At 33.6% G+C, this 17,881-nt stretch overlaps 1 protein-coding gene across 4 annotated transcripts in view; it reads right to left on the reverse strand.

The window, feature by feature from the left end:
• The window catches only part of Arid4b (AT-rich interaction domain 4B), a 143,702-nt gene that overhangs the window by 61,503 nt on the left and 64,318 nt on the right, over positions 1 to 17,881 (reverse strand). For all 4 annotated transcript variants that reach the window (XR_011709297.1, XM_071619837.1, XM_071619836.1 and 1 more), the window contains exons 4-7: positions 16,077 to 16,142; positions 13,417 to 13,507; positions 9,908 to 9,987; positions 3,581 to 3,672 (exon numbers count right to left, since the gene is read on the reverse strand). Coding sequence is in view for 3 of the 4 variants with exons in the window: in XM_071619837.1 (XP_071475938.1) it covers positions 3,581 to 3,672; positions 9,908 to 9,987; positions 13,417 to 13,507; positions 16,077 to 16,142 (329 nt within the window). In the remaining variant the exon portion in view is untranslated. The remainder of the gene's footprint in view (positions 1 to 3,580; positions 3,673 to 9,907; positions 9,988 to 13,416; positions 13,508 to 16,076; positions 16,143 to 17,881) is intronic.

Below are 17,881 nucleotides of genomic sequence, written 5' to 3' on the forward strand. Positions count from 1 at the left end.
GAGTTATGAAGGAAACTAGAATCCAATTTTCACTTCAAAATAAAGGAGTAAAAACACTTCTGGAATTAAACAGTGGTGTCAACCGTGTGATTCTGTGAATATACTAACAATCACTAACCGTATACTTCAAAAGGGTGAAGTTTATGGTGTGTGAATTATGTATCCATAAAAAATGTGGTAAGATCTGTAGACCTGTAAATACCAAGTTAAATCATTAGTTCATCAGGTTAATCTTAGCACTATCACTGGGTAAAACATTTACTCACAAATAATTCCTTGTTAGCAAGAATCATTACTTCTGAAGGAGAAAAAGGTAACAGCAAGTAGACTGCTTTCCTACTATTACAAGTGCACATATTCTTTAGCCAAATTATCGGAAAAAACTGGGAAAGGGAGGCATTACAAAATTATGTCTGCCACATTGGGTACATACATGCTAATTAAAAAGATCAATTAATTACTTTAAAAAATTAATGACAGAAGATGATCATTGTTAAAAAGAAAATAGTTGAACTTATTAGAATTAAAGGTAGAACATAAATGAAAGCCGATTAAATGAAATATGTCAAAAATAATTCTGGAATAACAGGGGGCACATTAACTGGTGGTATGTACATTAGTAGCTGCTAAAAGAAAACAAAGGTAGTGATAGATTATTACAACAATGGAATTCTGGTAAAGAGACAATCTTATTTATCTTTGTACAAAAATACATTTTAAACAGCAATCAGAGAACCACAATGAAGATGTTTTTTAGTAGAGTATTAAAAATAGCAAATGAAGGTCAGATGAGCAGTCTTGAGATCCAGATCTAAGACTTTGTGTAGAGAATGAGTTGGAAGAGACAGGAGAATGAAGTTTGAGGAATTAGATTGAAGGATGTGGGTAATTCAAACTGTGGTACTTGTTCATGATGCTTACACACCATGGTTCCAAACACTAAGCAAGCACAACATGTTCAGGTCCCTTGGCAGTGAGAATGACCAACCTCACTAGTAAAGGGGAAGAAACAGCAAGCAAAACAAGATCACAGATCAAAATGGGATTTATCCCCTAGAAAAGCAATTCTCAATCTTTTATCTGTCTTCATACTTGGCGTGTGTACAATACAATCCCAAGGCAAATCTCTCATTAAACACAGAGATTCTTAATAGAAAAACCTCTGACTTAGAATGTTTGCTAGAGTCTTTAAAAAGCAAAGATCAACTTGTACCACAGCACCTACATACTTTATTCTCATATTCAAGAAAGGGACAACTCAGCTAACAAACCTAACAGACTTTTTAATAGATTCTAATTTTTGATCATTTTTGTACATCAGTCTAAATGGTACTCCATAATATATCTATTTAAAATTTAAAGTATGCTATAAACATTTTTTTTCAAAATGGAAAAAAATTGAGATGTAAAAAAAACTATTTTTCCTAAGATATATGTGAATGCTGTTAAAAGTTTAGATAATGCTAGGGCTGGGGCTGTAGCTCAGTGGAAGAGCACCCACCTAGCACATGTGAGGCACATGTAAAAATAAAGGTATTGTGTCCAAATACATCTAAAAATATATATTTTTTTTTAAAAAGTGAAGATAATGCAGCAAAAACCAATACTTGCCTATTAGATGTAAATACTAGTAAGAAGAATTTTTATATACATGCATATAAACATATTTTCATATATAATGAATTCAGATGATACACTACCAATTCATCATGAATTTTTTTTCTTCAGGTAAATAACATGATGATGATATTTACCTACTTCAGGGTGACCATCCCAAATCTAAAATGCTCTGAAATGAGAGCATTTTGAATTTTGGATGTTTAACCAGTACAGTCTACACAAATAATCTAAACTCTGAAAAACTCTGAAATCTGAAACATTTCCAGTCCCAAGCATTTTGGATAAGAGATGCTCTGTTTGTACTTACTATATTAACACATCCATGATATGAATTCAATTTCCATAACAAATCTAAAAAATAAGTAATACTAATATCTCAATTTTTATAGGTGAGAATTGAGACATGAAAAGATTCAGTAACCTGTTAAATATCACATAGCAAAAAAGTGGGAGAGTTAGAATTCAAGCCCAAGCCATCATCAATAAAAAAATAATCTTAAATTTCATGAACCTAACTCACTACTCTGACATCATAAATCATAATTAAAAGTTGAGTAAAGGGCTGGGATTGTGGTTTAGCAGTAGAAGGCTCACCTAGCATGTGCAAGGCCCTGGGTTCCATCCTCAGCACCACATAAAAATAAATAAATAAAATAAAGATATTGTGTCTAACTACAACTAAAAAAATAAATATTTTTTTAAAAAGAAAGAAACATCAAGTCTACAAAAAAAAAGTTGAGTAGAGAACTAGAGGAAGACTATAATGATCAGTGATATATAAGATCTTAATTCATAATTAAAGTCATTAATTTTCAAAGAGACATCCAAAGATATCACAAACCAAGTGCTTCAAAATACCTTATGGCAACCTAATAGTCCTCTGGAAAAACTGAATACATTATCACATCACAGTAACAGCTAATATTCATGACAGAGGTCTTTCATACTAATAATGCTATTATATATTTTTAATTTATTTTTCTGTCTCAATTTTTAAATGTCATACATATAAATAAGTTAACAATTACAACTGAGTATCCTAAAAATACTCAAATAACCAGTAATCTAAGTCACTAGTCAGAGAAATTATTCACGTGGTAACTAATCACAGACATGGTAGGAAAATGAGTAACATTAAGTATCTTTTTCAATACAATAGTGTCTTCTAATTTTCTCCCTCAAATGAATATTTATTTAATATTACACATAATTTGTGCAGTAACTGAAGTACTCTAAGGAAAGAGTCCCTTAGTTGAACAGGAAAAGGCTTATGGAGTAAGGGTGAGTTCAAGTCCTGGTTCTTCCTCTATTCCTTGGATTAGATATTTCGTTTCTCTTAGGTTTATTTTCTTAATTTTAATAAGGATAACCTATCTTAAAGAGTTGCTGTAAGGCTGAAATTAAATAATTAGAGAGAGCGCCTACCCAACTATCTCCAATGCTCAGACACAATTAGAATTAATATCTGACTCAACACTTGAATGAAAGCATTCACTTACACTGAAGGTTTTTAAAAATTAACTCAATATTTATTTTTAATATATTCCAACAATATGTGGCATGTCTGGTTTCAAGAAAAAAATAGGGAGACACAAAATGGTTTACATAAAGCAAGTAGCACTTCTGTTGAGAAAGAATGAGCAAGACAGTGACGTGGAAGGAGGCACTAGAGATTAAAAAAACAAAAAAAGGCTGATAGAGATTATGGACTAGTTCCATTCTGAATATACCACCAAGATATACACAGGGAGAAACTGGAAGTAAATAACAGCTGTTAAGGTTGGTAGAGCATAGAGGAGCTCAATTACCCATGCTGAGCAGTTTGAAAGCAGTATTAGATCTAAAATTACTATTTGATCTCATTAGCATTCTGCAAATTACAATTTAAAAATAAGAACTATTAAAACAATATTAGGAGAAATGAATTCAGGTTCAACTACAGGTATGAAAATGGACTTACATATGATTAGATCTTCTTCCTCTATTTGTTTTCTTTCCTATGACTGGAGTGCCAAAATGCTCAGGGTTGGTGAGTGGGAGCTGGTCTAATGTCTGTGGGTAAGAACATAAACCCATCACAAGTTATTACTTTGCAAATGCTTTCTTTTTAAACCAAATCAGTTTAAGATTATGCTCAGATTGCGAGAATAAATTATTCCCCAAGGAAGGCTAAAACCTAAAACACAACTTTCCTAAAGATAGAAAATTCTAGTTTCAAAGATATTAGAATCAAGATGAATGAGACCATTAATGGGGAAAAAATGAAAAAAAAAATTGGCTCTTCTGTCTAGATGACTTAATACCTATTAGAAGGTTGACAGGCATCTCAGAATGATTAAAACACAAGAAAAAGTTAAAAAATAACTCAGGGAATATGAATGCGAGAAGTAAAATACCCATCAAACTCTTAGGTGGGTGTGTACTATAGCTCAAATTTTCCCTTGTACATATGGAATTATAATTCATAAAATGATTAACAAGTAACACAAACACAGGTTAACTATGGAGATAAGCACCAACTGCTTTGAAATGGACTTCAGAGAAGCTGTATGATTATTTGGAAAATATAAGTATTTTAAAGAAAACTAAAACATTAGTTTTTCTAAATTTATTTTCCTTTCCTCTTTAATCTTCAGCAGCTAATATCATGATACTTCATATGAAAATGTCAACCAATAAATGAACATTTCTTTCTTATTATCAAGTGCATAGTTCACATCAACCAAAGTCCCTCACCCCCTTCCAAAAGTAATGATTTCCAGGAAAAGACTGATGGTTGAAGACAGAAGGAGGGGAGGAAAAAATTAGTCTTTCTTGTTGTTTGTTTTGTTGGTTTTTGCCCTAACTTTCTCAGTATTAGATATCTCAAAAAAATTTTTCTTACAATTTGCCTGGCCTTTACTTCCTGAAAAGATTTGACATAAAATGCTATCTATCAATTCAAAGATATTAAACTTGACTCTCTCAATATCAACTTTGACAATATGCCTACTTTCTCTACTATTTTTCTCTCAAAAAACTCTTTTTGAGACTTCCATGGCTAGTTTTCCTTCAGTGTCCTTTGCTATTGGAGATAATTTTATGAGCACCAAGAAAACAAGGGATTCCTGGGAAAATGGTCAGGATGGACATAAGGGTGAGGAACTATTGCATGTAGTAAATGCACAGTATAGACTTCTTAAGGTTATAATCAAGAGAGTATAATAAAAGGTATCCATCGACTCTGATTTAAATATCAGGCATCTAAACAAACAATGCTAAATTTAAAAAGAAATTTTTGACTTCCATTTTTTAAATTGAGGTAACATTACTGAAAATAATGATAAACTGAACTGTGAAAGGGAAAGCATATTAATAATCTTATGTGTATGATCCATTAAAATATATGTAAATGTGTTTAAGATATCTAGATATTCATCCAACAACAAAGAATATGGTATATAAGAAAAAGGTACCAGCCATAAAGAATTACAAAAAGACTGATTCCCTCAAGTTAGGAAAATTTGTTAATTTTTATAGGGCAAAAAAAACCCTCATCTTTCAAATTAAGTTGGTACAAAGGCTGATAGAGATTATGGACTATTTCCATTCTGAATATACCACCAAGATATACACAGGGAGAAACTGGAAGTAAATAACAGCTGTTAAGGTTGGTAGAGCATAGAGGAGCTATTTGTAATACTCTGTACAAATGAAACAGGTATTTGAAACGTATTGTTTAGAGACCAAAGCCATCCCAAACACAATATTTGCCAAACAGAAAGTCCTTAGAAGTTACTTTTTAACTACTAATTATATTTCTGAAGAGTGAAAATTTCAAAGTACTCCATTAGATAAACAGGGGGAAAAAAATGCTCTGGACTCACTTTATGCCAAGCTGAGAGCTAGATTAAATGCTTCTCTCCCTCCACAAAAACTAAGGCTGCTTTCTTGAAAGAAGAGATTTTTATTATGTGTTGTGATTTCTATTTTAAGAATCTGTTTGTCATTTCACTTTTCACAGGGAGAAAATTTCTGAAGAATTGTTTAGGAATTACATATAGTAATTTTCCTTTTTAAAATTTTTCCAGTACTAGGGACTGAACCCATGGGCACTTATGACTGAGCTACCTCCTCAGCCCTTTTTATTTTTTATTTTGAGACAGGGTCCATGTTGCCTAAGCTGTCCTCAAACTTGTAATCCTCTGACTTCAGATGTCAGAGTTGCTGAGAGTATAGGCAGGCATGTGCCACCAATTCCACTACAGTAATTTTCAATTAAGAAACTACAATCTTTCTCTGGTATGTAATGAAGAATTATAACAGTAAACAGCAATATCTCTGTCATAGCCTCAATCCACGTCCAAAAAAGGAGTAGTATCTTTATTCAAGGGACAAAAGAGACTGGTAGAAAGATAGCATCTGCTTTTTGTCATATCTAAAGAGTAAACACCAGAGACTCTTGGAAGCTATAGGCACACAGAAAATCCCACATGTCTAGAAAGAAATGTCTATTTCCCTAAAATGGGATGCAGAAAATAGGGGACTAGAATTTTATCTAATCTTCTTGATAGAGTTTTTAATTGCATGTAGTAAATGCACAGAGAGCAAAGCAGATAAAAAAATCTGCTTTCAGATAATATACAAAAGTATGAATGCTCTGTAGAAATACCCTGATTTTTAAGCAGCATTTAACATGCTCAATAAGCTGATTATGACTGGACCAGCAATTTCAGAGTGGGAATTTGAAATGACTGAGGTACTTTTGTTCTCATCATGAAAATCTCAAATTTATGATTTTGTTGTGAAGTACACACTATATTAATGGCATTAATTAACGAAAATACTGTTGGTATAGTATAACATCCTTCCCAAGGCAAAAATGATACTGATACTACTCCAAATAGCTGTTCAAAAAGCTAAAGCATTTTTAGTATCAAAAATATCAAAGGCAGCCAGGCACAGTGGCACATGCCTGTAATCCCAGCGGTTCAGGAGGCTGAAACAGGAGGATCTTGAGTTCAAAGCCAGCTTCAGCAATGGAGAGGCACTTGGCAACTCAGTGAGACCCTGTCTCTAAATAATATACAAAAGAGGGTTGGGGGATATGGCTCAGTGGTTGAGTACCCCTGAGTTCAATCTGGGTACCAAAAATATATATCAAAGGGAAAAGAGTATATATAGATGGCAATTTAAACTCCCCTATGTATATTCCTGACCATCTCTCTACAGGGCTTAATATACTCAGATTTTAAAATTATTTGATTAATGAATGTTTTCCCCCTCCAACAGATGTTATCTAAGTATAAATTCCATGTCTACATGGTTCACTCTGAATCCTTAGCACAGCAGCTCCTGGCATGCTGAAGGATTTAAGGAATCATACCAGTGTACTGATTTTCCTCTTGCAAAACATAATAGTATACAGCTGCATAAACATACAAGGTAAAACAGATCCTCCCCGAAGGTATAAAGGATACTCAGGTACTTGTTCATAATACTTCAATCTACATCTGTCTTATTCTGACTTAAAATTCTCCTGATTTTAAAACTTCAAGGCCCCACACATAATGTATTGAAAGCTAATGTGTAGGAAGCACTGCTGGGAAAAGGAAGGCCTATCAAGATGAGGAAAACATGGGTTACTCCCCTAAAACAGCTATAATCTCATAAAGAAAAGACCATAAAACAAGGATAAACAAGGAAAGTGCCAAGGGATTCAAAGGATAAAGAGAACAAATTTGGGTAGAAAACTCATCAAAGACATCATAGAGGAGGAATCGTTTCTAGTGGGATTAAGAAATAAGGGAAAATTCCAACAAACAGAGGAGCAGGGCTCTGCAGGAACCAAGAAAAGAAAAATACAAAACATAATTTAGAAATACCAAGAAATCTAACAAAGGCAGAAGTACAGGAAATAGTAAAATGAGATGAAATCATAATACAGAGGACCTGTTCCAAATTCTAAATTTAAATGGGAATTCAGTCACTGAGGAAGCAAAAATATTTTCAAAACTAAACAAGAAACCCTATGAAGTCTAACAGTTTAATAGGTATGTCCCCAAAGAAACACTGTTCCAAATGGTGACTAGTAAAAATAAACTACAGTTTGGCCACGCTGTGCATCAATCAATATATATAGACAGGGCTAGAAATATAACACCATTTTAATAACATCTCAAATTTTTAATAGCAAGCTACTGAGTTGCACAACTTTGCAAACCCTGCATTCACTTTTTTTCCCCACATATTTTTTATTGGTCCATTATAGTTGTACATATTTATGGAATTTATTGTTACATATTCACATATGCACACAGTATAACTACATAATTTGGCCAATATCACTCCCCAGCACTTTCTCCCACCCCTATCCTTTCCTCTACTGATCTCTCTGAGTTCTATGAGATCCACCCCCACCTTTCTTTCCCTTTCTAGCTTCTGCGTCTGAGGGAAAACATACAACCCTTAACCTTCTGAGTTTGACTTATTTCACTTAACATTATAGTCTCTAGTTTCATCCATTTTCCTGCAAATGCCATAATTTCATTTTTCTTTATTGCTGACTAAAATTCCATTATGTATGTATACCACATTTTCTTTATCCATTCATCCACTGATGAACATCTAGGCTGGTTTCATGGTTTGGCTACTGTGAATTGCTCTGCTATAAACATGGGTCAGCAAGTGTCACTATAGTAAGATGGCTATTTCTTCTGGGTAAATTCTGAGAAGTGGTACAGTGGATCATACCATGGTTCCATGTCTAGCCTTTTGAAAAGACTCCACAGTGATTTCCATAGTGATTGTACTAATTTACAGTCCCACTAACAGTGTAAAAGTATTCCTTTTTCTCAACAGCCTCTCCAGCATGTATTATTTGTATTCTTGATGACTGCCACTCTTAATGATATGAGATACAATCTCAGTCTAGGTTTGAACTGCATTTTGCTAATTGCCAATATTATTGAACATTTTATCATGTATTTGTTGGCCATTTGTATTTCCTCTTTTAAGGAGTCTGTTTAATTCATCTGCCCATTTATTAATTGGGTTATTTAATTTTTTTTGATGTAAAATTTTTGAGCTCTTTATTATAATTAATCCCCATTCTGTAGGTTCTCTCTTTACAATCCTAATTGTTTCCTTTGCTGTGCAGAAGCTATTTCAGTTGATGCTGTTCCATTTATTAACATTTGTAATTATTTCCTAAGTGTCTGAGGTCCTACTGAGAAAGTCGTCGTCTGTGTCTAAAAGTTGGAGTATTGATGCTACATTTTTCTTTCCAAAAGTTGCATAGTTTCTATTTTGAGTTGATTTTTGTGCAGAGTGAGAGATAAGGGTCTAGTTTCATTCTTCTACATATGGATACCAAGTTGTCCCAGCGCCATTTGTTTAAAAGGCTGCCTTTTCTGCAATGTATGTTTTTGGCACCTTTGTCAAATGTCATATGCATGTATCTGTGTGGGACAAACCCTGCATTCATGATACAACTTTAAAATGAAGAGTATGGCTTTGGTGCTAGAAAAGTAATGGTTTAGCCTGTTCTAGTCATCAGTTTCCTCACCTATAAGTTGGGGATAATAACAGTATCTATTATATAATGTAGCAAATGTGATAACATATATTGATCTCTTAGCAAAGTCTCTGGGAATTATAAAACACTTCATTTATTCACATAACTAACAATTATTCAGTTCCCACTCTGTGCCAGGCAGTGTTAAGAAACTAGGAACAAAGTAGTAAAGATGACACAAAGTCCCCACTCTTGTAAGGAAGACAGGCAATAAACAAAATATTAAGTGCATATACATATTTTGAAGTCAGGGAATAAGTGTCATGTAGAAAACTAAATCAACCTAAAAGGATGAAGAGGAATGGGGGAGACTATTTTCAAAAGGGCAGTCTGGTAAGACTTCTTTGAGGTGAGGCTCTGACAAAGTTGATTGGCCATAGGTAGGGACTGTTGCTAGTATTTACACATCATTTACTCTTGACAGGATTCAAGTGGGCAATAAATCAGACATCTCTTTTTTATAATTATTGACAAGTTAAAGAAATGTATATAAAAGTGACCTAAAGATAATTACACAAGCTTACCATATTAACATGAAAATACTTGAACAACCAGGACAACAGAAATTGGTGCTCAAAAACAAGCCCATAAACACGTTTCACAGATGGCATTATAATAATACCATATATTAATAAATTTTCCTGATTAATAAGTAGATTGATTAAGGAAGCAAAAATTTACCCCTCAACACAAGATATTAAGATGTTCATTCATCATATGGTCACTACTTACTTCACTTTCAGCAAAATGCCTCTCTCCCTTCAGGCACAGTGAAGACCGTCTCAGTGTCTTCTCATCACCATCATCAAAAACTATGTAAAGAAGTAAAAATGGAAGCTACTGAAGAGTTTTTTGAAGATTAACAACAAAATGTAAAATCATTTAATTTTCTGAGTGGAACAGACCTGTTAACATTACATTGAAATTCAATGCACATTTTTATATTCTTTAGTGAATAACTTTAAATTCAGAGTTATGAAGTATATCTTTACCATTTCTAGTAAAAAAGAAGTATGCCTGAAATGAAAATATCTTCTCTGAAACAGGAAACACAAAATAAAAACAAGCTGGCATTTCAGGAGGAAATCATTTAAATGCTAACCAATGCTTATCAAGATAGCAAAGGAAAGGCAAATTGTCCTACTGTAGTTACCAATAAATATTTACCTAAGTGACAGAAAGATTACAAACTCATACATTCAAACTGTTCCTACAAAAATGACTATTTTCATTATTATAAGCAGGGTTTCACAGACTGCACCAGTGACATATCATACCAGATACTTCCCGTGTGACTTGTTTATCCTGTGTACTTCAGGATATTTAGCAGCAGCCCTTAACTCTACCCACTAGATGCCACTAGTTCCTCCTTTCCAGTTGTCACAACCAAAAAATGCCTCTAGATTCTACCAAAGCTTCCCTGATGGAGCACATTCAACCCCCTCCCTGGTTGAAAACTACACATTTAAAGTACTCAAATGTCTACTAAATAAAGTGTTAACTAACTTGATTATGATAATCACGTTACAAAATGTACATGTCTTAAATCATCATGTGTAAGACATCTCTTCATTCTTCTACATATGAAAACCAAGTTGTCCCAGCACCATTTGTTAAAAAGGCTGCCTTTTCTCCAACGTATGTTTTGGGTACCTTTGTCAAGTGTCACTTGACAAAGTATATAAGTATATACTTATATATTTCCTCATTAAGTATAAGTTCCATGTATAAGTTCAAGTTCCAAATAAAATCAACGATTTTATTTGGAACTTAATACTTCCACAGAGCATAGGCACTAGGGATGTAGTTCACTGATACAACATGGCATATATGAGGACCTGGGTTTGATCCTCGGCACCATAACAAAACACAATACAACAAAACTAGGGGGAAAAATTTTTAAATAACAAAAACTAAAATATTAAAATATTCTAGCAAAACTACTGTAAATTTGTAAACATAGAATATATGTATATATTCATGGGCTGGGATTGTGGCTCAGTGGTAGAGTGCTTACTTAGTATGTGTGAGGCACTGCGTTCAATTCTCAGCATCACATATAAACAAATAAATAAATAAAGGTCCATCAATAACTAATAAAAAATTTTTTTAAAGGAATGTATGTATATTTTCATGATAAATATAATTTTGGGCTACACTACATTCCTCAGAAATTATGGAAAAGAGTACATCTATTTTAGAGTTACCAAGATTGCAATCTTAGAAATTATACAGTTTCTGCCAATCTACCAAAATTAGATTCTTAGACACTAAGTGACACTTCACATTATGTGAGATTGGACAAATAACTCTCAGTACATTTTTTAGTGCTGCAACTGAGCCAATGCAGTGATAAAAGTGCCATGTTCAAGAAACTGACAACCACACCTAATTTCCACCTAGACTACACAGAATCATTTCCAGTACTGCAACTGACATCATCAAATATTTTGCTTATAGCAAAATGAAACATTTCCTTCTCTTAATTGTTTTTTCCTAATCCCACCAAAATATAAACAAACTTCACCCACATTATGTCAAAGCTCTATAGAATTCGGACATCTCCAAAGACATTTTACTAGAGGTTTATTCTCATCTTTGAGGTTGTTTAAGAATAAGACTTACTATTATTTAATAAGTAATGCTAGAATAATTGGCTATCCATTAAAAACTAATGTTCAATCATTATTTTAGAATGTTTGAAAAATTGTGAGGAAAATAAAAAGCTATTTGTAAAACAAAAATAAAACTATGAGGAAGCTGAAAAACATATTACCAAACAGATCTGTAACACTGATAAAGGCCATTTTTAAAATTTTTATTTGTAGATGACACAATACCTTTATTTTATTTGTTTATTTTTATGTGGTGCTGGGGATTGAACCCAGTGCCTCATGCATGCTAGGCATGCGCTTTACCACTGAGCCATAACCCCAGTCCCTAAAGGCCTTTCTTAAACAAACCTCAGAACTAAAACTACAAGGGAAAAGGTGACCACACAAAAACTATGAAAATTTAAAGCAGAAATCAAAACAGCAGAAGAAAAATATTTGCAATGAAAGGAGCAAAATGTTAATATCTAGAATATCTGAAGAACTCACATCCTAAAAATAATAAGAAAAGATAAACCATCCCAAGAGGAAAAGGGAGAATGGGAAGGACAAGCAATTCACAATAGAGAAAACAAATAAAATGATGTTCCTTACAAACACATTATGAGAAGATGTTCAGTTTCATTAGTATTCATGGGAGAGGCATTAAAATGTCAAAATTGACAAAAAATATTAAAAGACAAATATGAAAAGGACTGGGAAAACAGGTATACGCAGCATATCATACACTGTTCATGGGAGTCTTCTAAGAATGTAGTTTTCACTACTGAAGTTTTTAAAAGGACAGTCCTTTCAAATTATTTCTATTTCTCAGTGCACACACTAGAGAAATATTATACATACAAAAGACAAATACACATACGAAATATATTCTACCCAACATTTACTCTAAGAGCAAGAAGACTGGCAAAATGGTAAGAGAAAATAAACTATAGTGCATGAACTACTATGAAATACAATAGAAGAAACTCCTGTTAAACAACAATGTGAATATCTAACACTACTAAACTCCATACTTACAAATGGTTACGATGAAGAAAACTCTATACGATATACTTTAAAGTAAAAACTAAATAGAAACCCATTGCATAATATATGAATTAAATAATTTCAAATTGTTATGTGTGTGTGTGTGCGTGTGTGTGTGTGTGTGTGTATATATATATATATATATATACACACATCTTGTAAAAACGTTTTTCCATATTTCACCACATGATTGTCAGTTTTATGAGCTTTTTTTTAATTTACAAAAAAATTGGGTGTGACTATCATGTAAAGCTTTTTTAAGAAACTTATTTATTTATTCTAATTTGTTATACATGACAGCAGAATGCATTTCAATTCATAGTACACATATAAAGCACAATTTTTCATGTCTCTGGTTGTTCCATTATGTAAACCTTTTTCTTTTCAGTAGTGTAATTACTTAAAAATCATTTAATACTACACTGTCTTTGGTGCAAGATTAGGATGCATGGAATACTACTGAATATACATTAATGTGGTGGCATGATTATGCAGTGAAATAAGGTAAATTATCTAGAAAGATAATCAATAACACTATTTTAAGATTAGTTTTACCATATAATTAAAAACATATCATCAAAAGAAAAATTATTCTCTTACCTACAGTGTACCAACTTGCATCTGTTAATTTATTGATAACTGCTTCTTGATACACACCATCAAGATTCTTCACTTCCACAATAGCTCCTACCTAAAATATTTTTAAAATGTTAGAAAAACTTTCTAAAGATAAATAAACTAAACCATGGTTTCCTTTTTTTTTTTTTTTTTTTAAATGAGTGCACAGTGGTAAAGAATAAAATGACTACTGAACTTGATTTGTGTTAAGATACCAGCAATTTCACCCACCAATAGGTTTGTAACATCAATGAAATGTTGACATAGCAGAAAAACATACTTGAACAACTAAGTATTATTACAAAAACAGTTTTGGACTGACATTGTGCCTCAGTGGTAGAGCACTTGCCTAATACATGTGAGGCACTAGGTTCTATCCTCTGCACCACGTAAAAAAATAAATAAAATAATTTTTTTTAAAAAAACAGTTCTATTCTTATATCCTCTTAAAGGGTTGTGGGAACCACAAAGGATCTCTTTTAAGAACCACTGCATATGAAATTGACAATTGAAAAAATAGCTCTGAGGTTCCTAAAGGGATAGTATGTTCCACTAATGAGAGCAATTTATTTTCCATCTGATCATTAAATGCTGATAATTATATGATCTTTATAGAGTGATAATAAAAATAAACTTGTTCAAAGAGACTGTTAACCCCCAACTATGCCCAAGAAAGAAAAGAGAACTCTGAGGAATTCACAGGACTTTGATTAAATGATTACGATCAGTAAACACCATTGTTATTTTTTATTTGTTAAATGGCCTAGGAATTATTTCCATATAAACTCATTACTGAAAATGTGTTGATATCAAATGACCATCATTTTTGGTAGACTTATTTCTTTATCCAAATGCTGACACTCTACTAGGTGATAGAAAGTTATAAAGGACATTAAGGAACAATCAAACTCTAGAGAAAAAACAACAAAAACCAAAACCACAGGTAAGAAAAGCAATTCAGCCAGGTGTGGTGGCACATGCCTATAATCCCAGTAGCTGGGGAGGCTGAGGCAGGAGGATCACAAGTTCAAGTTCAGCGTTAGCAAATGAATGAGGGTCTAAGCAACATAGTGTGACCCTGTCTCAAACTGAAAAATAAAAAGGGGTGGGGAGGGAGCACAGTAGTAAAAGGTCCGTGTTCAATACCCATTAACCCTGCCTCCTAAAAAAGAAAAGTATTTTAATAATCTTGAGACCAAAATGTGGTATGTTTGCGTATGTCAAACTCAAAATAGTCTTAAGTCCTAATCACAAACAAAGGAAATTTTAATGTAGGAAAACTAAATGAACAAAATAAATCAACTATACCACTCTCAAGGAAGCTGGGGGTCAAAGCAGAGAAGATGGCTTAAAGCTACAAAATAGCTGCCTTTTCAATTCCTGTACAACAGAACTTCATAGTTAACACCTGTGTGTCTATGCCAAGCCAACAGGACAGTCAAGCAATGAAGAGCCATGCTCCTGTGCTTATGAGCCAAACACAAACACAGCATGGATATGTATGTGTACTAAAGGTACAGAAGGGAAAGTTTTTTTTTGATGATCGGCTAAGACCCTATTAGAACTTTGGTAAAGCCATTACTGACTGAGACTGTGGCCTAATTATTTCACCTCCCTTCAGTTTCCGCTTCCCTAAAAAGCTGTTATGATAAATAATATGTGCAAAAAGACTTAGCACAGTACTAGCCCATACTGGTGGGTAAAGAAATGGTGGCTTAATGTCACACTATAAAAGTACATGTTTTTGGTCTTTTGTCCCTGCAAGAAATAAACATGTATATGAATATTCAAGATGACACCTATAAAATAGAAATGACTGGAAATAAATTTTTACAAGGCAAGAGTAAAACCAAAACAAAACAACCACCACCAAACTTAAGGAGTTTTAATCCTGCACAGTACCTACTATATATGCAAAATATTAATGCCCTGGGGGTTGAATTAAGTCTTAAAATTGAAAAACTATAAAACACATCTATTTCTGTCTCAAAATTACAGCTTCAACAGTTAAGAGATTTTTTTCTTATATCTACAAATATATTTCTTCAATACTCTTAACATTTCTTAATTCTCCTAGCCAGGCCAATGACCATTTTCAGACATTTCAAAGGGCCCAAGATCACAAAGTGGCTCCTCACATGTTCCAGGCTTGCTCACTGGCACAAAGTAGAGTAACATTTATTTTACGGGTCAATGAGGAAAAAGTGAAAGCAAAGAAATAAAATTCCATAGCTTTTAGTAGGAACATGCTCATTATTTACAGCTGCCTAGTGACTCTTAGACTTCATTTTCCAGCAGGTACTCCAAAGAATTAAGAGCTCTGAGTTCTAGTGTTTAAGTTTCTCATGCAAAACGTTCATCAATGATCTCTAGTTCATCATCTCTCCATCATGGAAAAGTCCATCATCCTGGAGAATGAAAGCACTCAATGCCTTCTGGACATTCATATTTCATTTATGAACACACTATTAGTTTTTACTGACATATTAGCTATTTTTTAATGTTAAAGCTATTTTTTTCTACTACTCAATTTTTAGATAAACGTATATATTTTATTAATTATAAAACAAAGTGAACTAAAAGAAAAAGATCACATATTTCTGTTTTCCAATCACAGAACTGATAATGAATAAATCAATTACCTTCAGTGGGCCCTTTATATGGTCATCCTGAACTTCCACTGTTGAAGAATCATGTCTAAAGGTCACCTAGAAATTATAAATTTAATTAGCCAACAACAATAACAACAAAAACCAAGCAACATAATCTTATATTTACATTAATTGTTCGTTTCTGTTATAAGAAGTACAAACTAACAATTGCCTAATTTAAATGAGATCCCAAATCCTAAATGGATTAACTGAAAAATCTTTTGACAGCTGGGCACAGTGGTCCATGCCTGTAATCTAGTAACTTGGGAAGCTGAGGTAGGAGAATGGCAAGTTTGAGGCCAGCCTGGGCAACTTAGCAACACCCTGTCTCAAAATAAAAAAGGCTAGAAATATAGCTCGCTCCATGGTCAAGGACCCCTATACCACAAAAATTAACTAATTAATTAAAATAAAAAATAAATCTGAAAGACAGCATAGAGACCTTCAGCTATTAGAGGTTACATAATTTTGTGAAGGCTTAGCTTAATAATAAACGGTAGCCACAAGCATTTACTGAGAGCTAAGCATCACACTCAAGGGGATGTAGCTCAGTAGTAGAACATTCGCCTAGCAAGCATGCAATCCTGGGTTCAATCCCAATACTGCCAAAATCAATCAATCATCAATCAATTAATCTCCAAAACAACCCTTTTAGGTAGGTCTGAGTATTTCCAGTCTGTAGATAACAAAACTCAGGACTAGTCCAAGCTCATAACTAGTACATGGTGGCACTAAAGTTCAATGAGCTCCAGAACTTTACTGTACTTTATGTCAGTACTACAGAAAACCAGACATGAACACACTAAGTTAAACAAAAGGATTCAAGTTTGAATATTTAAATTAAAGGGTTTGTGTTGGAATATTTAATTAGCTAGTGAAAAACATGATAGTTTCCACTGTTCAGTACAGAAAAACTTGTTTTTTCTTACACAAGGCAAAACAGTTCTTAAAAGGATTGAACCATCATTATGTTCTTATCAGATTTATGTGATTATCAAACCAGCTATGAAAGGAGATGCCTAGTGGCATCCCAGGCATTTCTGTGTCACTAAGCATCACCACTTTACTTAAATCATCTTCACAGGTATCTGTATGTATTCTTCACTTAAACCATAAGCCACTGGCAGATGGGAGGTCTTAACACTAGAGTTTTGTTCCTTTTATTTAGATCAAGAAATGGCAGGAATGCTAGATGTCATCTTAGCTAGGATGCAAGTTGGGGGTAAAATTCAGACAATAATTCTTGGGCCAAAGCACAGGTCCTGGAATAACAAGGTTCCTGCCCCCAGAGCATGTTTCTTCTAACAGAGTTGTTGTGTGTCCCCAGCTCTCCACCAGAAGGGAGGACCTTTGTCTAATTCACAGGAAGGTGTTACATGTGCTAAAAGCAGCTCCAGAAAAAGTGAGAAAATTGGTAAGTGTTTTTCTCTTCAATTCTAGTATAGTGCTGGGAAAAACGGAGTGTTTAGGGAATACCAGTGTGTGAAGTCCGAAGAAGAAACATCAGTACCCCCATAAAACCACATTATAAGTGAACTGTCAGATGCAGACTGGAAAGAAGAGGCACCTGGGGGCCAAGATTAGTATCTTACAGGTCTATAGCTAACTCTAAGGCTTTTTCAAATGGTTCTTAGTCAAGAGCATAATGAGTGAGGAACCCAAGCATGCAACATGGGAAAAGCTACAGAGGAGAATCAGATATTCTCCACAGGAAGCAAAACACCTCTGCAGCCAATGGTTGACATATCTGCTCATCTAGATGATAAATCTCTGGAGGACAGAGTTCAAGTCTCATT

This window comes from Marmota flaviventris, chromosome 12 (assembly GCF_047511675.1).
Source record: "Marmota flaviventris isolate mMarFla1 chromosome 12, mMarFla1.hap1, whole genome shotgun sequence".
Taxonomy (NCBI): domain Eukaryota; kingdom Metazoa; phylum Chordata; class Mammalia; order Rodentia; family Sciuridae; genus Marmota; species Marmota flaviventris.